Here is a 19,378-nt window from a genome sequence, read left to right on the forward strand (position 1 = left end):
CCTGCAGTGTGAAACCCTATCCATCTGATAAGGAAGGATTTCTGTTTTGCAATCTTTCTACTTTTTTTTTTTTTTTTTTAATCATAGACGAAGAGCTCATTCCTTACCCCAAATGAGAAAAGTATTACAGAGCAGAGTCTTTGACAGATGGAAAGAAAAGGAACCAGGATTTGTCCATAAGGGACCAGGGGAGATGCCATCATCCTTCTCTAAAGGTGTTTTCAGCTCCCTTAGCTCCCAGGTATCAGGCTCAGGGGATGATGAGGACATGCCAACATTGTCAAAATGTGGAGCATCGTAGGGCACCCGTTGTGCTGCTGCATGCCCTTGGCAGGCTTTCCTTTTGCAAACTGCCTCCTTGGACTTTGCTATACCAACACAAGACCAAGGTTTCCAAGGTCTTGTCTCATGTACAAGGATGAGTTTTGTTCAGGAAGACAATCTTAAATAATGTAATTGCAAAACCAAAAGCCTTTGGCCTTCACACCTCCTGACCTGGACTGTGCGTCCATGTTGTGTTCACAATACCAAACTGAGCTGCCCTTCTCCCATTTTTAAGGGTGACACATTTCAAGCTAGCCCACAGATGAGTGCCTGGGCATAACCATTACCCAAGGAAAGCAGCAGGCAGTTGAGCTCCCAGGAAAGAAAAGATAAGCAGTATTAATTTGCTAGTAATTTAGTTGCCCTATTCAGCATCAGGGGAAGCAGCCAAACATTCTAAAAATAAGAAATATTGATGCCACTAATTTAATAGCAGCAATGTTCTTGTACCTGTTACAGTTTCCTCTAAGGCTATAAGAGATGTAAGGATCACGGAAAGAAGTAATGTCTTTTATTATGGCCAACTGTTAGAGCTTGAACAATGAGCCGGCTTTCTAGTATGTGTGCCAGAATAGAGAGAATAATTTAGTACTTAGGACAGTATCTGCATTTTCAGGTTTTTTTATGGTGACTGTGTGGCCAAAATGCTCCCTTCATCATTGTAATGAAACAACAGAAGTCATCTGAGTGAAACTCAGAGACCAGATCCTGACACAGAGTCATTTCAGCTGATAGGTTTGAATAGTTGGGGCTAGAGCCGTAGACATCTGACCTTTCTTTTTTTCCTCATTTTGAAGAATTTCACTCTTTCCTTTGCAACTGCTGTGCATTTAAGCCTTGTGCATGTTTGTATACATGTAGATGTAAATATGTGCTGCTTCTGTTGCCCCTTAATACATAAAACGCTAAGTTGCATCAGGACCATACATTGTTTTTATTCACTATGTAGTGCAGTGGAGGCTTGGTCTCAGTCTCGCTATAGGCTGCTGTATGATTCCCCTCAAAATCTCCAGGGTGCTGTTCTTACACATCCAAATTTCTGTTAAAATTAGGGAATCACCTTGTGCCTATTTTGTAAAGATAGGAGCAGAGAGCCACCTTTTGCAAACACAAGAAAAATGAGAGCGTTTCTGAAGTAAAAGCCTTATCTTGAGCCAGCCAGTGTTTATTACTCTTGTTATTTATTATTTATTGTTTTGTAATTGGATGAAATGTCTAAAGATTTAGTTCTGAAGATGCTCCACAACTGAGTCTTTTTTCCAAAGAAACTTTCTCCCAGAGCTTGTAACTGCTTAATAGAGCATCTGCCAAAGCAGCAAGGAAGAGATTGGGAAGCTGAAAGTCAACCATTGACCTTGAACATTTAATCCAAAATTTTATAGCTGTATTTTATTACACTGCTAGCATGATAAATTGCAGTGACAGGTTTAGAAAGCACCTTACAACATGTGGTGGCGTGAAGCTATATTAATAATGAGTTTGATTCTGCAGTTTTTAACTTAATCAAAACTGCCAATGTTCTCTTCTGGTCTGGTCCAAACTTCATCAAAACCTTCTCTGCCTCCAGAAGACCTCACTCAGGGCTCTCCACCCATCCCAAGTGCTTGCAAATAGAATCACAGAATCACAGAATCATTCGGGTTGGAAAAGACCCTTGGGATCATCGAGTCCAACCCTCAGCCCTACTCTACAAAGTTCTCCCCTACACCATATCCCCCAGCATCTCATCCAAACGACCCTTAAACACACCCAGGGATGGTGACTCCACCCCCTCCCTGGGCAGCCTATTCCACTGTCTGACCACTCTTTCTGTGAAAAATTTTTTCCTAATGTCCAGTCTGAACCTCCTCTGTTGCAGTTTAAAGCCGTTCCCTCTTGTTCTGTCGCTAATTACCTGTGAGAAGAGACCAGCACCAACCTCTCTACAATGTTCTTTCAGAAGTACCACAGCACTAAAAGGGGAAACTGAGGCAGGGGATGTGAGGTGTGGGTTTTTTTTCAAGGACAAGCAGCAAGTGGGTGGCGGAGTCCAGGCCAGGGCTCAGGAGGTGCAAACTCTCTGCGAGCCAGTTCTGGCTCTGACGTTGCTTGAGGGACCACAAGTGCCAGGGCAGGATGTGCCCTGACAGGCGGAGGCTTTGCCTGCTAAAAGCTCGGTGTTGGGGGTGCCTGGCAAAATTGTGGGCTGTGCATTGCCCAGCATTTTACAGTGGATTTCTGTGTGTGGAGTCCCAACGGCTGGGCATCCCCCTCACTGTGGGGAAGAGACCTGCATGCATGAGAGCAGGTTGCCTGTGTGAAGCAGCCTACGGGGCTGTCATCTGGTTTAAGAAATAATCTCTCCAAGGCACGAGTCCTTTTGCAGATACTGTGCTCACACGCTGTTGCTGCTGTTTTCATCTCCTGCTGCTGAGAAATGAGCTTCCACAGCATGTGCTGGCACTTTTTCTTGTTCTTTAAGAAAACCAGAGCCCCAAGCCTGTGAGCTCCCACACAAGTGGCTTCACTCCTGAAAAGCAAAGGGATTATCCTTGTGCATCATGCTTGGATGGTTGCACTATGGACTTCCCATCATTTTCTATAACGTAGGCCTAGCAGAGAAATAAAAGGGTCAGTACCGGGGCACAGTTTGCATTCGGAGGTGCCCAGCCCATACGGGTGCAGTGTGGATCTGTGGTGCACACCGGCTGCTCGCTGGGCTTTCCAGGAAATCCAGCACCTCTGTCCCCTGGGTCCTGTGTTGTGTCTGACCATCCCTTGGGATGCCTCAGTTATCCGAGGGTGTGTGAATGGCATGAGCACCTCCTTCATCAGCCCTCAGTGCTGAGTGAGGGTTATGAGAGAGGGGAGGGAGAGGAGGGGAGGACAGGTGATATTTGCAGTAATGTATCATGTCAGCCCTCTCTACTTATGTGCTTACAGCATTGGTTCAACAAAAATTCCCAAGTAGGGCTTTCTGTAGGATTTCCCTAGACGTGTGCTTTACCACCTGCATATTTTGTGTAGACTGAAACAAAAGGAATATCTCTGTTTATTCACAGTGGATATCCAGCATCCTGCCATTGTGGCCCAAGCCCAGGCAGGTGCCCCCTTGCGTACCCGGAGCTCAGCTGCCTGGTGCTGGACTTCATCCCTTTGCTTATCGTCATCTTGGAGTCCCACCAAGAGTCAATCAGCCTCCCCGTGTCATTGAAACAAGACATCTTCCCACGCTGGGGCAATCCCCGGGGTAGCAGCACCATTACAATCGTGGATTTTGTTAGGAAAGCTGCATGAGGAATGATTTGATTTCTGTAATGGATGGAGCTTCAGATTCATATACTTCTCCTGACTCTCAGAGAGCACTCAAGCCCTGCAAGGTCACCACGTATGTGCTTATATTTTTTATTTTTTTAAATAGCCCTGTTCTACTTAAGAGCGATAATAGCACTATAGGTTCAGGTGAAATATTTCTGTGTTCGTGGACTTGGTCACAAAGCTTTATCATTTTGCCCTTCACTGGAGGTAGCAAGGTCACCAGGCAGCAGTAATAGAGATGTGATAGACTTTATAAAAACCAAGATTAGTAAGAACTAGGAAGAAGAAAGCGAAGACTTTTGGTTGGGGGATTGTTTATGCTTTGCAGTCAGGTGTTAAGCCCAGGTGTAAGTTATAATCCACTCCTCCAAGTGAAGTTCAAACATGTCAAAGCTTCTTCCCCCAGTCATTTTGAGTGCTGCTGTAGGAAGGAGTGCAAGAGCGTTGATGCCGGCCTGTCCCACAGCATTGCAGCTTTTCAGCCCCTGGATGGCTCACCAGCATAACTGGTCTCTTGGTCAAATTATGTAGGGCTTCCAGGAGGTAGACAAAGTCCTCTGGGGGGCATGGCCAGGTAGGGGCCAATTTTCTCGTAGAACAGTGTGTTAAGACTGGTTAATGAAGGGCTGCTGATCTCAGGGAATAGGTGTTTCAGCTGCGTAGGGAACTCATGTTCTGCAGCTGGGATTCAAATGACAGAAGGGATGAAAGTCTGTGGTCCTGCCAAAGCAAAAGGTTAGCTAAAAAAGTCATGGGAAAGAAATTCAAAAACTGTGAAGTCGTGACCTTCTGAAGGTCAGTGGCTGTGATCTGCTGTGTGGGTGAGATCCAAACCAGCAGCCCAGGGAAACCACTGAGCGCAGGCAGCTGCATGCTCGGCACCTGCGATGCCGTCCCCTTGCAGGAGTGGTTATTTAATTGCCTAAATACGAAGTGACACGAAGGACCTTGGCTCCAGCCCCAATTTTGGAGCTGTTGGCCTGTAGCTCCTCCATGCGCCGCAGGAGCAGCACGTGTCAGCTGTGTAATCTGGAAATTGAAATGCTGAAGCACTGATCAGATAAGATCGCTGGATAATGAAGAGAACGTTTTGTCTTTCTGAAGCCTGGGCCTCGTCTGCTTTGCTTTTCTTCTTTTTTTTCACATCAGGATGCTGCAGTGGCAATTGCATGTATTTCTGACGGGAGGTCAGGGTCCCTGGCTTCCCAAGGACGTGCCTGGTGGGTGCAGGGGAGGGAGAGCTGCCGCAACTTGTTTTCTGCAGCAGATCATTACACCCACTCCCTTCTCAGCTGGATATGTTACCAATCGTGCCTAGGAGACCCAGCACCACAGAGCCTGGATCGACCAGTTTGATGACCGAGTAGTGCATGTCCAGGCAATCTATCCCATGCTTGGCTTGTGCATCTCACAGGGGTTGTGCTGAAACTGCAGCCCTTGGCCCCTTTAACATACAGACCATTTTCCTCACCTACGAGGAAGAAAGAGAGACAGCTTCTGGTGACTGGTCAGCTGTTGGAGCTGCTATGGAGTATGCTGGACTTCAGCCTCCTTATTTAAAAATGATTATTTGCAATGCAAAGTAATACTAACAGAAGGCATTAGGGCAGTTAGGGGTGGACAGGTCTTTGCAAGCTGCCTTTGGGCTCTAGCAGAGGAGTATTTGACACCATGGGTGTCACCTGGGGTGTTTTCTCACTGCCACTTGTCCTCCAGCCCGGTGTGCATGGCCATCCTGTCTCCAGAGCACTGCCTGGGGAATCGCCAGTTGTCTGTGGCATCCTCAGCCATTGCAGGTGCAAAACAAATCCTCTGAACCAAGCAGCTGAGACTAATAATACACTGTATTATTACCAGGTACCACCAATTCTTCTCTGGTGATCTGGAGCAGGCATGTGCAGGGCTCAGTTACTGTGAGTCAGCCGGTGAACAGCCATTCTCCAAGCCCTGGTGACACTTCAGAGCATGAGCCACCCAGGTCCTGGACCTCAGACTTCAAGCAAAGCAAAAGACTGAAAGGCTGCAGGTTTTAACACACCCCCCCCCCCCCCCCCCCACCATTCCTTCCCCCCTGCCTTTGTGACTGTGCCCCGTGTTTTCTCAGGCCACCTCCCTTTCAGGGTGTGCATCATTACAGGGTGCTGATTGCTGGCGCTGATCCCCTCTGCCTTGGGAGGTTGGTGGATTCTGGCACCATGTTAATAACACAGGGCGCTTGCTTTCATTTGCGGGGTAATGAGGAGTTTGCTCTGTTACAATGGGCTGGTACCCTGGTGGATAAATTATGAGGCCAAAGGCAGTGTTGTTATTCCGCTGAGGGAATGAGATTATTACTGAGGAAATTGCAGGCCTGCTCCTGTCGTTGTTTTACTACTAGTGTAATAATAGACTTTGTTTTATTAGTATAAATGATTTCCCCTCCTTTCTTCCCAGCTGAGTATGCTCCGCTCATTCTTACATCCCCAGTGATTCCACATAGTCAACGCCAGTCATGTCGTGCTGAGTTCCTTAGTATTATCTGTGTTTTCACAGTACTTTGGAAAATATTAACTATCTATCTGGGCAGTTCTTTTGATGCTGACCAATGTCCCTGTACAGTAACAGCTCTTTAGAGCCCCTTGTCACAGCGGAAAGGTGGGAAAAGCTGAGCTGCATGTTGCAGCCCCAATGATGGGGGCTCTGGTGGTCCCAAAACTGCCAGCACTGGGGTCCATGCAGTGGAATATTTTAAAGTGTTGCTATTTTATCATCTGCACAGCCATCAAATGGTCTTACCAGCAGACGTATGATGTTTGCAATGGCTTTGTGCCACTTTACACTGTCAGAAGGTCAGTCTTGTGAAACCTGGAAAAAAACTCACGTTGCATGGAGGCCTCTGGGTTACAGGGTCAGTCTTTCAGAGTCTCTGCTCTTAGCTCTCTGAGAGCCCTGCACAGAAATATTTCAGCAGAAATTCATCCAAGACAGGTTCCACAGAAAAGGGGAAAAACTGTTTCTCTTAGTATTAGGTTAAATTAAAAAAAATGACAAACCAAACTTCACAAATAAGGGATATATATATGGTCAGAGGTATGGGAGAGAAGAATGTTTTAGTCCTGTTAAAAATACATAGGTGTTTTGCACCAACACTGGAAGTTTTGCAGCTCATAAAAAATTCATAAGGCTTATTGAGGAAAACAGAAAGGCAATTCTCTATTTTTTGAGCACTGTCATACTTGCAAGAGTTTAAGCCAGTCTGGATTGATATTTCTTGTTAAATGCCAACTCTGCGTTATGATCCTCTCTGGATCATAGTTCAGCAGCTCAAAAAGAATAAATGACAAGATGGCCTGGCTTTGTGGAGGAGAAGAGAGAAGAGTCCAGGGTATTTTGCATTTTCTTTACGGTTTTACAATCTCTTCTTCAGGGTCCTTTTCACTTCTGCAAACACAAAACTCAAGGTGAAAAGTAATTGGACAAGCTAACAAATGAGTTAGGGTTTGCTGTATTTCCCACTGGCGAGTTCCTGTGTTTTGCTTGCCACCAAGATCAGCTTCTTTGACATGGCCTTTCATGTACCAGCTAACAACAAATGGAAATCTGCCACAGGTATGAGAAAAGAGAGGCTTTATACAGGACAGACACTAAACCGGCATGATTTATATAGGCTGAGGATAGTGCTTTCCATGACATTAGTCTTCCAGGAGTGCCATGATCCCAGCAGCATCTTTTGGGGATATTTGGTGCAAACTTGCTCTCCAGCCTGCAGGGTTTTACTGCAGGCAGAACCCCCTTTGTGTGCACCGCACTCTGCAATGGCTTTGGATGTAAAGCAAGGCGTTCCTGAGCAGGCTTTCCTTGCTCTTACCTGAGGATGATGGTAGCTCCACTGGCCAGTGTGTCCTCCAGCAGTGCCCTGTGAGCCTGGGGAGGTGCAGAACCACACGCATGGCTCTGAGCAAAGCCAGCAGCAAGATGAAGCTCAGTATCCCCTGTCTCATCCTCCACTGCCTCATGTCATCCCCTTGTGATGAATGATAAATGACAGCTGTGGCTGGACGTCTGTTGGGACAGAGAAAGCCACTTGCTGGGCTGTGGAAGGGACCTGTCTTCTTTCCTAAGGCTGGATGGGTGGAAACACCATCCTCTCCCACAAAGCACCTGCTGCTACCACCCCTGTGTTGGCAGCCTTGTCCTTATAATGCATTGGGGTGAAAGGGGGCGATTAGATTTTACTTCTAATTTCCTCATTAGAAGTTGCAGTGCTGCCATGGTGGTGGGTTGTGGGGACAGTGCTGGCTGGGTGACACTAGCCCTGACTGCTCTAGTCCCTGAGAAGCCATACATTGGGGACACGCTCAGCAGCTGAGCTGGCTTTTGCTCCTTGCCATGGCTTTTCAGGGACTTAGTGTTCTCATGGCTGCTCCTGCAAGGTAAAGCCAGGTAAATGGTAGCTTTCTGGTAGCTTTGCCAGCTGTTTCTCTTGCCCTGTCCTCACCTTACTCTGTAAATTAAGAGGCAAAAATCACCCCAACTCCTGCTAGCGTCTCCCACTGTTGGCTCACAGGAAGGAAGGATGATTTAGTTTGGATGCCAGGACAGGCAGCCTGTGGTTCCTGCACATTTGACCAGGCAGGTATTACCACGTAAAGGTGCCTTGGGATCTAAGCTGCACATCTTGTTACCATAAATGGTTTCTCTGTGGTAATATACAGCATCTTTATTCTTTCCATGTCAGCTGAATAACGTAAATGACAGGTCTTGCTTTTCAATTCCACCATGTTTCCAGGGGCTGTCATACTTTTAATTTTTGCAATAGCTGCAAGCAAAGCAGTAATTGTGTTTCCTATTTCCCACAACTGTGGTGCAGGCTTTGTTGTTCCCTCTTCTTAATTCCTCTGCCCTGACTTGAGCTATTTGATGTTTTCTGAAGCTCCCCACAGCACTGCCGTTAAAGTTCTCTAATGTTTGATGGCTAAACAGCCCCCTGCAAGAAATACACTATAGGTGGCGTGTGGCAGAGCAGGGCAGGAGAGGTGCATTTAGATCTGCGGGGTGTGATGCTGATCACTGAAGACATCTGGGCAGGGTGAAGGCGTACTTGTCTGTGCTTCATGCACCTGTCCAAACTGGCAGGGTTTGCATGCTGAAGTGTGCACAGCTATGTGACATGTTGTGTGTGCTGGTTTCTGCCCAGAGATGGGACAGCTTTTGAAAGGCTGCTCCATTAAAGCCTACGGACGTTTCTGAGGTCCAGAATGACTTAAGTGGAAGTAATTTTGGGAATGTGATTTTGCATTTGCTTCAGTGCATTTGAAAGGTCTGCTCAGGACTATTACAAAACCTTCAGCCTAAGAGGAGCAGCTCAGGGAAGTTTTGTCTCCCAACTGTTTGAGGCCTTTGGTTGGATTCTCTGGTGTGTTGTAAAGCGTAGGTCTAGCTGATACTTTCCCTGCAGGTTGAATGCTCATCATGGCCTTCGTTGTGGATTCTCCAGTGGAGGGAAGGGTTTGGTTCAGATGTGCTACTCCTGTTTTCTCCTCTAACTGGCTGCACTTAGTACCTTAGAGGTCTCTGACCCTCAGTTCTGTGTGGGTGAGGCTGGTCAGGGAGATGAAACGCTGTCACTCGCAAGTGTGTGCAGTGATGCTGTACACTGTGCTTCTTTAGCAAAGCAGACTCACAGGGCCTGGGCTTAAGGTTTCAGGCTGCAAAGGAGAAAGGCTTATGTTGCTTCTGAAGTTTGTCACAGTTCCCTGTGAGCTCGGCCCAGTCCAGACAGATAAGGCCTTTGAGACCACAGCTCTCCCACTTGGACTGACAAACAAGTGTGACTGATTATCCCCCTGTAAAACTGATAACGCTGGTTGCAGCAGATGAAGGCTGTTTGCTGAAGGTCACTCAGACCTGCTGTAAGGCATTGCTGAGAGACCACACAAGACAAGAGCAGGGAGCAATTGCAGTCTCGTGGCTTAATAAGTGACCACTGGGAAGTTGGGATGTTGAGGAAACTGCACGTTCATGGAGGGTGCCCAAGGGGAACAGGAAGGGTGCTCTCATTTGTAAAGCCAGTGGTTGGGATATGAACTTTTGCTTTCATCTACTCCAGTCTCTACCCCGGGTTGTCCCCATAGCTGGGAAGCAGAGCAGAATGTGTCCCACCCTCAGCCCCTTCCAGTTCATCATCTGCTGTCATGGTCCAAACCCATCCTTACTGATGGGTGAAGCCAATACAACAGCTTATGGACTGCAGTGAGAGGGACGTGGATCCATATATCCCTTCTCCCAAGGTGGATGCTGCAAGAGTGGGACATATGTGAGCATTTTGTTTCACTTCTCATATCAGGGGCTTCTCTTCCTGGAAGCTGCCCCAAGTCAGAGCAGGAGAGGGGCCTTAGCAGGAATCTTGTGGGCTTTAAATGCTCTGCTCCGTAGTATGACATCCTGTAGTTTTAGGGCTAATGTGAAAGCCCTCTTCCAGTGGGAGAAGGTAATTGAAACCACATTTTCTTAGTTGAGTAATTAGATTGATTCTGGAAAAACACGGACATGTGGAAAATTGAAAAATGGAAGAGTTGTGTGCCCTTAGGCTGCAGAGGAATGTGTTGATGCCTTTCCGAGGAACACTGGCTCGGTCTATTGAATTACAGGACACACTGAGACCAGCTCAAGCACGATGGAAGTCCAAGCCCTGACCAGGGGAAGCTCAGTGAGAGTGGGGTCCCTTTCCTGCTGTGCTCATCTGGCATATGTATCTTTTTCCCCAGAACTTCTCATTGAATTCTGTAGTGCTCAGTGCAGCAAAAGGATGCGTGCATGTGAATTCAGTTAAAGGATTAGGAGAAAAAACTCTTCACGTAATTATGCACTCACAGAAATTTTAATTGAATGGTACATTCAATGGGGCCAACTCACAGATCACACAGTTACAGGGAAGCTGTTAAGACTGTGCCTGCGTGTATTTCATTTGAGTGTTTTGACCTTGGACATTTAGTGGAAAGTATTTTATATGTTACAGATGTAACAATGGGCTTTATTCCCTAGATTAAACCAGTCATACCTACTGTTTTTTATTCTTGCACATTATAACATCTGAGAACTTGTTCGGATGCTGTCAGCCATGCTCTGAGGGAATATTGGAGTTTTTGGGTCTGGCTCCTGTGCTCAAGTGTGCCGTGGTTGGCGGGGCCTGGAAAGAGCTCTGGCACTATTTCTGGCTGAGATTATTTAAGCAAAGGTAAATATCCTACTAAATGGCTCTATGGTGAGGTAGATCCCACAGTCAAACTCTTCATAGATGCCTGTAAGCTTAAAATACCTGTTTCCAGTAATCGGTATGTGGACAGTGTGGGCTGTTCATAATGGTGGGATTGAAGGCAAATAGGCACACTGGGCTCCGAAACACTGTTGCTGTGTGCTGAGCAGGACCAGAAATAGTCAGGTAAGATAAGATACTAAATGCTGCCTGTATCCCCTTGCCTCATTGCCAGCATCATTTTTGCAGCATTTTGGTTCAGGGTTTTTGAGTAATACAGAATCTTTTTCTTACATCTCATAGCTTGAATTCTGGACTACTCTTTCCTGCTCAGTTTGCTTTCTCCTGTTCTGACTTCTCAGCCTGATCTAACTTGAGAGTTGGCTCTGCTTTGGGCAGGATGTTGGTTCTGAGACCTTCAAAGTCCCTCTGACATATATTATTCTGTGATTCTGATTTTTACTGGTCCTCCAACTGGTTGAGACTACCATATGCAAGACCACCCTTCTTTCCTCCTCCGCCCAAATCTGCTGGCATGTTCCACTTCCTCAGATTAAAATGCTTCCTTTCAGTGTGCACAGTGTTTGTTAACCCATTTCCCTCTTTCATAATTTTGCACTTTTCTGAACCACCTCTTTACATAAATGCAAGACCAAACTAGTTCTTTTGAGCTCCAGCTAATCCATCATTCTGAGCTGTTTCTGCATACACAGACTGCTATTAAGATTTAATTAACAACTGTTCTGCTGAAGCTTCAGTCCTGGTCAGCAGTATTGAAACTGCATTAAATAGAGGCATTAAAAATGCAACAGTATTCATGATATCAGCCTTGTAATATGAACCACTGCTTTGTATGTAAGGTTTAGCATCATAATAAATCTAGAAGCTCCTATGTTGGGATCATGTGTTCACCTGAGTTGTTATTGCTGTTTGCCTTCTCTGATGACACTTTAAAGTCCTGGGGGCAGGAGCTGTCAACGACTACACAGCCGCTGTGTGGCATGGGACATGCTGCCATCTCCACACAGTGTGGATCATCCTTCCCTCTTTTTCTATTTTCTTCCTGATGTCACCCTAGATGCTGTCAGCAACACCTCAGGGGCACTGATATTGCAGAATTTTACCTGCTTTGTGTCAAACATGCCCTTCTGTCAGAAGATACCTACCTCAAGGACTATTTTGCACTTTTTCCCCAGGTCCCATTAGCAGTATTTTAGTAAACCGCTATGGCAGCCGACCCGTGGTGATATTTGGAGGCCTGCTGTGTGGCATTGGGATGGTCTCAGCTGCCTTCTGCACCAGCATCCTGCAGCTCTACATCTGCGTGGGCTTCATTACAGGTAAGAAGAAAGCATCTCCTTTCCACCCACGCTTGAGGTTCACTTCTGATGGCTTCGGGCATTCACAATTGGGCACCTTAGCCAAATGCAATGGGAAGCTGGTGAGATGAAAAGCTGGTGGGACAAGGGCCCTTGCTTATTAACTGCTCCAGATGAACTTTAGCAAAGAGCATATCCCCCGCTAAGCTCTGTGTTCCTGGCTGAACACTGCGTGCGGGATCTTAGCAGGGGATGTGCTCTTTGCAGATGAATGCTCTCAGCCAGAGGCGATGGTGAGGATGGCCATCAGTGCCCTCAGCTCCTGTTGAAGCGAATGCAGGTTGACTGTGCTCTGCCCTGGGCAAGGCAAGCCCTTCGAGATACAAAGTGCTGCTATGATGAAAGCACCTGTGTTCCTATATTACTGTGTGTTATCTTCCCTCTGTGAGATACGTGAAATGAGATTTCAGGGGTTTGCTTTAGTTTACTTGCCCTTTGCCTGCTTGTAAGGTTAGGAGGTCCTTTATCTGAAAATAATAACTACTGGAGTTGATTGAAAATATGCAATATTCTCCCTATTGAGAAAAAAATAAAACTATATTTCCTTATTGAAGTTACAATTTGAATTGTCTGTATTGAAATATGAATTTCCATATTGGAAACTCAAACAGAAGGCATAGGCTAAGTCCAGCATCTTTAAAGGCTGCAGTTGCTGGGTTATTGCTTTTAATGGTAGATGGATTGGAGTTCTCCGCCTGTGTGAATATAGCTGCTTAATTGTAAGCATTTTTGTTTGATTATTTTGTCTAAGGTACAACCAATGTTTCTTCCAGTGCAGCTAGGACATCTGACACAATGAGTTCAAAATTGGCTTTTGAGGTTGAAGGTGTATGTTTTAATGAATGTTCCCTAACTCTCTTCAGCCACAATAAGTGTTGCTGCTTTCTGAACATGAAAAGTGTGAGCTCAACATTTAAAATCGTAAAATCACCCACTAGCAAAGTGAATTGGGACAAAAAGTTTGTCACCCTGTTCTCCTACACCAATATTGCTTTATTAAATCTGTACAGTAGTGAATAAATCCCCATGTAGGATTCTCTTTCCCTCTCTTAAACCTTACTCTTTCTAAGAAGAGTCACTGTAGTTAGATGAAACTGTGTTATTACTGAATGAATAAATCTTGCAGATTCCTTGAAAGACATTCCAGAAACAAAACAATGAGAAATAAAAATAACCAATGTCTCCCATGGATAAATTCAATATTTATTGATGCATGAGCTTGCATCATTCCCTGCTAAACAAATGTCCTCTAGCAAGTTGACTAACACTGGATTAGCACATGGAAACTGTAAATCCTTTGCTAAAAATATGTGCATTTTGGTGAGCAGAAGGGTTCAGGCAAGGAACAGTGCTGTAGGAAGCCACCAACTCCTATTTTCAGAGGTACTTTTCTAAAAACACACCGACAGGGAATTTCGTGCCTAACCCCAATGGGCCTAGGATTTATGAAGACCCTGCTCTTTTTTGCTCCTTAATATCTTTGCAAATCTGGTCCATTGCCCACCCCAGAGAGCTGACAGTATGAGCTGTGCTCAAAGCACACACGTAACCCTTGTCTCAGCAACAGGGTACAGGGGCAAACTGCCCCCATATCTCCTCATCTTTAATGCTGTGACGTTTCCTCAGAGCAAAGCATGTTTTTTGTTGTGTATATCTTTTCCTTCTGCTTGCTGAATGAGGGCAGCTGTATGGATGAGGTCTTAGCTAATAACCCATCATTTCCAGGCATGGTGTGTGTGCTGGGGAAGGAATATTAATTTGACAGAGAAGGGAAGATGCTTGTAATACTGCTAACATGCTTGATGCCTCTAATTACGCTTGAAGTGCTTTCACTGGTCAGGCCTAACATGGAAGCATTCAAGGGCAATTATGAAGCTGCCCGCTCATCATGCGGCTGAGACAGCATTACTGTATGAGGAGAGAGACTTTTGTAAAGGTGATGTGCAATGACTGTAAAGCAACCTGTAAACATCACTCTCTTTCTAGGCCCCTTCCTACTAGCCTGAAAAGGAAACAGACTGATGTGAAAGACCGTGTTCATGTAATTTTCAGGGATGCAGATAAAAACAAGGTAGTTGGTACTAGGAGGTCTCTGCTACAGTCCTGTGCCTTTGGCATATTAATAGAAATTTCTTCAGAGGAGGAGAGCAGGAAGTATCTGTTTACGGTGGAGGGATTAGACACGGCAATCTCAATTGCTTTCTTGATTATGTCTTTTCCATTTGCATGCAGAGCAGGGACTGGGCTCCACTGTCGGAGACAGCTCTGTCCTTGATGGCACCGAGCTGTGGGCTGCACGAGGCACTTTGCATACACTGTAAAACCCATGTTCTCTTCCTCAGTTGTTTCCCTATAGCGCTTAGAAAAAGAAATGGGGTTTGCAAGCTGTCGATCTGGATAGATGCCAGCATGGATGCATTAAATAGGTGTTTAGACATGCAACCTCTTCTTCAAGTCGAGGTAGAAGCAGCAAATTTCAAAGCTAGATACAAGGCAATAACAACTGGTCAGAGTTTAGTTCAATCTGTACCAATTAGACTGCCACGAGCTAAATTCGGATCTAGGGTGAAGCATGTTGGCTAATAAGACTAGAATTTTTTGCCTCAGCTGTAAATATTGACCATTGAAATATCTGGTAGGGTCTTCACTTGCTAATAAAGTAAGAACAAGATCAATAACTACACAGTTCACTCCTGTAGCACCACGTACTTCCTTTGAGGGAGATGTATTTAATCTAGGGAAGGGTACTTGTTCTGGCACAGGCTTGCTTCTGTTCATGCAACACCACCGATAGGCCTCTCTGTCATATCCCTGGGGAGAAAATGTGGTTATTTAAGTAACAATTTCAGCCATGGAAAAGCTGCTGTAGTTTCTGAAAACTGGAATAAAATGGATATAAATATTTCCAACTAAAGTCAGCCAAAAGCTTAAAGTAAATTGAAATTCCAGTCAGTCAATTTGAAACTCTCCAGATTTAATTAATGGGAAGAGCATGAGGTAATATTAAATTAGATTTGTCTGACTGGCAAATTAATGTTCCCATAATAAAAAATTTGAGTTGATTATTGTTTAAGTGGGTAGCTGGCATACAGTCTGATTTTCCTTCTCTGCACGACATGTGGTAGGTCCCTAACAAAAATGATTCTGTGGAAACAATGGACCAATTTCTGCCCTTGCCTACCAGCCTGGGAAATAGGGAGTTAAAGAAAAGTCTAATCCACTGTGTTGCAACTTCTCAGGTGAAAGAAGATGCATTCCTATATCTGAGTGCTGTCAAGAGTGTTATCTAACCAAGGCTGTGTTGTGCCTCCGTAGTTCTCAGGTCAGCCCTCTCATGGGGGTGAATTTGGCCCCTTATGCATTATGAGCAGGCTTTACTTCCCAAAGACATGCCCTACCAAATATACAAACTATCTAGAAAACTTCATGCTAAGAATGTGTTTCATATTAGACTAATTTTAATATGTTGCCATTGCAATTTATTTTTAATGTTGTAAACTTCCAAGTAATTAAAAAAAAAAAAAGAATTTTAGACTTGGCAAAAATCACAATTTTGTTCAACATCAGTTGAATTCTGCTGCATTAGTTGGATTCTAATCAGCGACTAATGATAGTGTTCCTTAATTAATTTTGAGGACCTTGACCTTTCTAAATTCTCTTCTGTAAAGCAATATGCCTAATTATGTACTGCACAGTTAAACAAACTAATTATATAGACTAATGAACAAGAAAAAATCTGCATGACCCTATTTTCAGGATTCATGTTCTCTGATATAATCACTTCAAGGATTACATTTCTGCTTTGTTCTAATGTGGCTCATTCTTTCCTGGATGATAGGGTGGAAAGTATGTGGCATGATTTTTAAATGTCATTTTGATGGAGTTCTGAAAATTTAACTTTTTAAGGAAATATTGTGCATCATAGAAATGTTTGAGAAGAAGAGATTATTATATGCTAGTGCTCTCAGAACCACAGAAAGTTGAGACCACCACAGCATTCGGTATGTCTGCCTTCAGATTTCACCTGTGCAAGAGAAGCTGGCTAACTGAATTAACAATGCAGATTTATAATACCATTTATATATCCAAATGCAATAAAAATACATTTTAATTAAAAGAAACACTCTAGGGTCCTGTTTAATTAGCATCCTCAGTAGCTGTTTTGCTGTGTACTTGCAGACCTCTTAATCTTTTGCATCAGACCTGAATTGCTCACAGCACCAAATTAGTAGCGGTTGAGAAGGATGATGTTATTTTCTGTGCAGGTCTGTCTGCCCGGCAGCAGTGTTGGGTGCCCACCACCTGTGGAAGGGGGAGCCAGCCCCCACTGCATGTGAGAAGGATGTGCTTTGGTGGTTAGCGCTGTCCAAGCCAGAACAACCTTTCTCAAACTGGGAGTTTTCATTTTTTTAAATAGATTCATCCTCTCCTCCAACAAAGCTGCTGTGTCTGGACAAAACCAGCCAGCATTCATTGAGGGTGTAGTTTCAATTTATCCTGCAGCAAACTCTTTGTACTAGGTTTGCCACCCAAGAGATTTGCAGTGCAAAAGGAAGAGGCGTTCTCTGACTGAAGGTGTCCTTCTGGGGTCTAGTTACCCAAATGCAGCAGCCAGAAGCTTAGGGATATCTTGAGCAAAGTTTGAATTCAGACTATCATGTTGAAAACCCACCAGTGGACCAATTGTCCATGAATTTGCCTTAAACAACGAGCTCAGAATAAACGAGTCTCAAATCTTCCTTTGTGTATCACAACTATTTTTCTCTGTTCCAGGATTCGGCCTTGCTCTCAACCTCCAGCCATCAGTGATAATCATAGGGAAATACTTTTTGAAGAGAAGACCCATCGCAAATGGCCTTGCTATGGCAGGGAGCCCTGTGATGCTTTGCACCCTGGCTCCTCTCAACCAGTTCCTTTTCGACAATTTTGGCTGGAGAGGCAGTTTTTTAATTCTTGGGGCAATTTTATTGAACTGCTGTGTGGCGGGAGCGCTCTTCAGACCAATCGGTCCAGCCACAGCATCAGTCAAAACCCAGATGGCTGAGGAAGGGAAGGGTGCTCTGAAAGAAGAGGTCACTGAAGATGCCATGGAAATGAGCAGTCCCACAAATGTCCCCATGGAGAACAAAACAGAAGAGGAAGGAGGAAAGGACTGTTGTGAAAAAATCAATCAGTACCTCGATTTTTCCCTCTTTAAGCACAGAGGGTTCTTAATTTACCTGATTGGAAATGTGCTCATGTTCCTGGGTTTTTTTGCCCCCATTGTTTTTCTGGCACCCTACGCAAAGCACATCGGCATTGATGAATATTCAGCTGCTTTCCTCCTTTCGATCCTTGCTATCGTGGATATGATTGCCCGACCTACCACTGGCATCATTGCAAACAGCAAGTGGGTGAGGCCACGGATTCAATATTTTTTCAGCTTCTCCATTGCTTTCAACGGCACCTGCCACCTTCTGTGCCCACTGGCTTCCGGCTACACAGGGCTCGTTGTCTACTCCATCTTTTTTGGCTTGGCTTTTGGCATGGTTTGTGCCATGCTCTTTGAAACACTTATGGACCTCGTGGGAGCTGCCCGGTTTACAAGCGCTGTTGGCCTGGTCACCATTGCAGAGTGCTGCACAATATTGCTGGGACCACCTATTGGAGGTGAGTGTATTTCCTTCCTCTGCTTCCACTGGGTTGTCACTTATATTTAGACTCTTGCAAGCACAGTTTGTAAGAAGTGGCTCTAAATGTGTTTTCTCTGCTTCCCACCCACTGTTTTTCCACTAGTAATTGGACAGGGAAGGCAAGTCCTAGATATCTTCTCCAGAATTTCCTCTTTACTTCTTTCTGTGTAGTCCTCCATTTGAAGTCAACAGTTTGGAGAGTGATCTTTTCATCACTGATCCTGTCAAACACTTGAACTGAACTTGAACTTCCTACATCCCTAAGAATCTTGCACTTTAGATGACTCCTCCTGGAGATTCCTCCTGTTGCAAAAGGATGGAGCCCACCACAGTTTAAGCACAGTAAGACACAAGAGTTCTGTGAAATCCTCTTGTTGACTCAAACCTAAGCCTTGCTATTTGTCTCTAAGGCTCTGAGTACTTCCACTTGTGGATTTCAATCATCTTACTGCATCTGATAGATTTAAGGCTGTTCTGAAAATAAAAGATTTTATTTTGGATGGCATAGTTTGAAATACCAAAAGGCAGAGACCCTCAAAGGTCCATGCTGACAATATTGAACCTCCAGCAGGGCTTACAGTCATCCGAAGGTAAGCGGGAGCCGTGATCTCCTCTGATTTTAACAGCCTCTGCTTCTTTGCCTTTGTAGCATGTGCTCACTTCTTTTTCTACAAGGAACACACCATGTCTGGAAGACACCGTATTTGAATCTGTCATTTGGCTCAAGTACAGTCCTTATCAAATCTGAGTTGGCTATGAATTAAATGACTTTATAGGTGACATCCTGTCAGTGTACAGATACCATCCTATCTATGTGCCCTGTCCTGCAATTTGCATTTAACCTGTACGCAAGCTTGAATAACTGGTTTGGAAACTGCTCACCTGTAAGTATGCTAAAATGTTTAATTAGGTTGTGTGTGCTGTCTGTATTTGGATGTATAAACACTAAACTCTACTAATTCTTTTGATATGACAGTATCACAATAAATTTAAAGAATGCACAGAAAGAAGGCAGTTTAAACCCACTACCTGGATTCAAAACTGAGATCTGGCTAATACCCTGTATAACAAATATTGCAGAGCCATTTAATTCTTCATATTACCATGTAGCTCATACAGTGTGACAGAAGCAGCTGTATCCTCTTGCTGTCTTAGAGATTCATTATTTAATTAATGACAAACAAAAGAAAATACAATTTTAAAATGACCATTTTCTGAATTATATAATTTTCTGTGTGGAAGATTAAGTTAATGACCAGAGACTGCTAATGAGGCTAAACAGTTCTATGTAATAAACAGTAATGTTAGTTTTGTAGGGTTTTCCCCACCATTTTAATAAGCAGCAAATTTATTGGTTCTTTGGCATTTTAATAACCTGCTGCAGTGTTCTGCTTTAATGAACTAAGTAAATTGTTCCCAGTGTGTTTTATGACTTTATCTTATTCTCAAAGGAAAAGAGGCAAGACTATCCT

At 44.5% G+C, this 19,378-nt stretch overlaps 1 protein-coding gene across 2 annotated transcripts in view; it reads left to right on the forward strand.

Annotated features, from left to right (window-relative positions):
* The window catches only part of LOC141928119 (monocarboxylate transporter 2-like), a 54,757-nt gene that overhangs the window by 17,022 nt on the left and 18,357 nt on the right, over positions 1-19,378 (forward strand). For both annotated transcript variants that reach the window (XM_074835805.1, XM_074835804.1), the window contains exons 3-4: positions 12,052-12,195; positions 17,008-17,883. In XM_074835805.1, coding sequence (XP_074691906.1) covers positions 12,052-12,195; positions 17,008-17,883 — 1,020 coding nt within the window. The remainder of the gene's footprint in view (positions 1-12,051; positions 12,196-17,007; positions 17,884-19,378) is intronic.

Source organism: Strix aluco, chromosome 11 (genome assembly GCF_031877795.1).
Source record: "Strix aluco isolate bStrAlu1 chromosome 11, bStrAlu1.hap1, whole genome shotgun sequence".
NCBI lineage: Eukaryota > Metazoa > Chordata > Aves > Strigiformes > Strigidae > Strix > Strix aluco.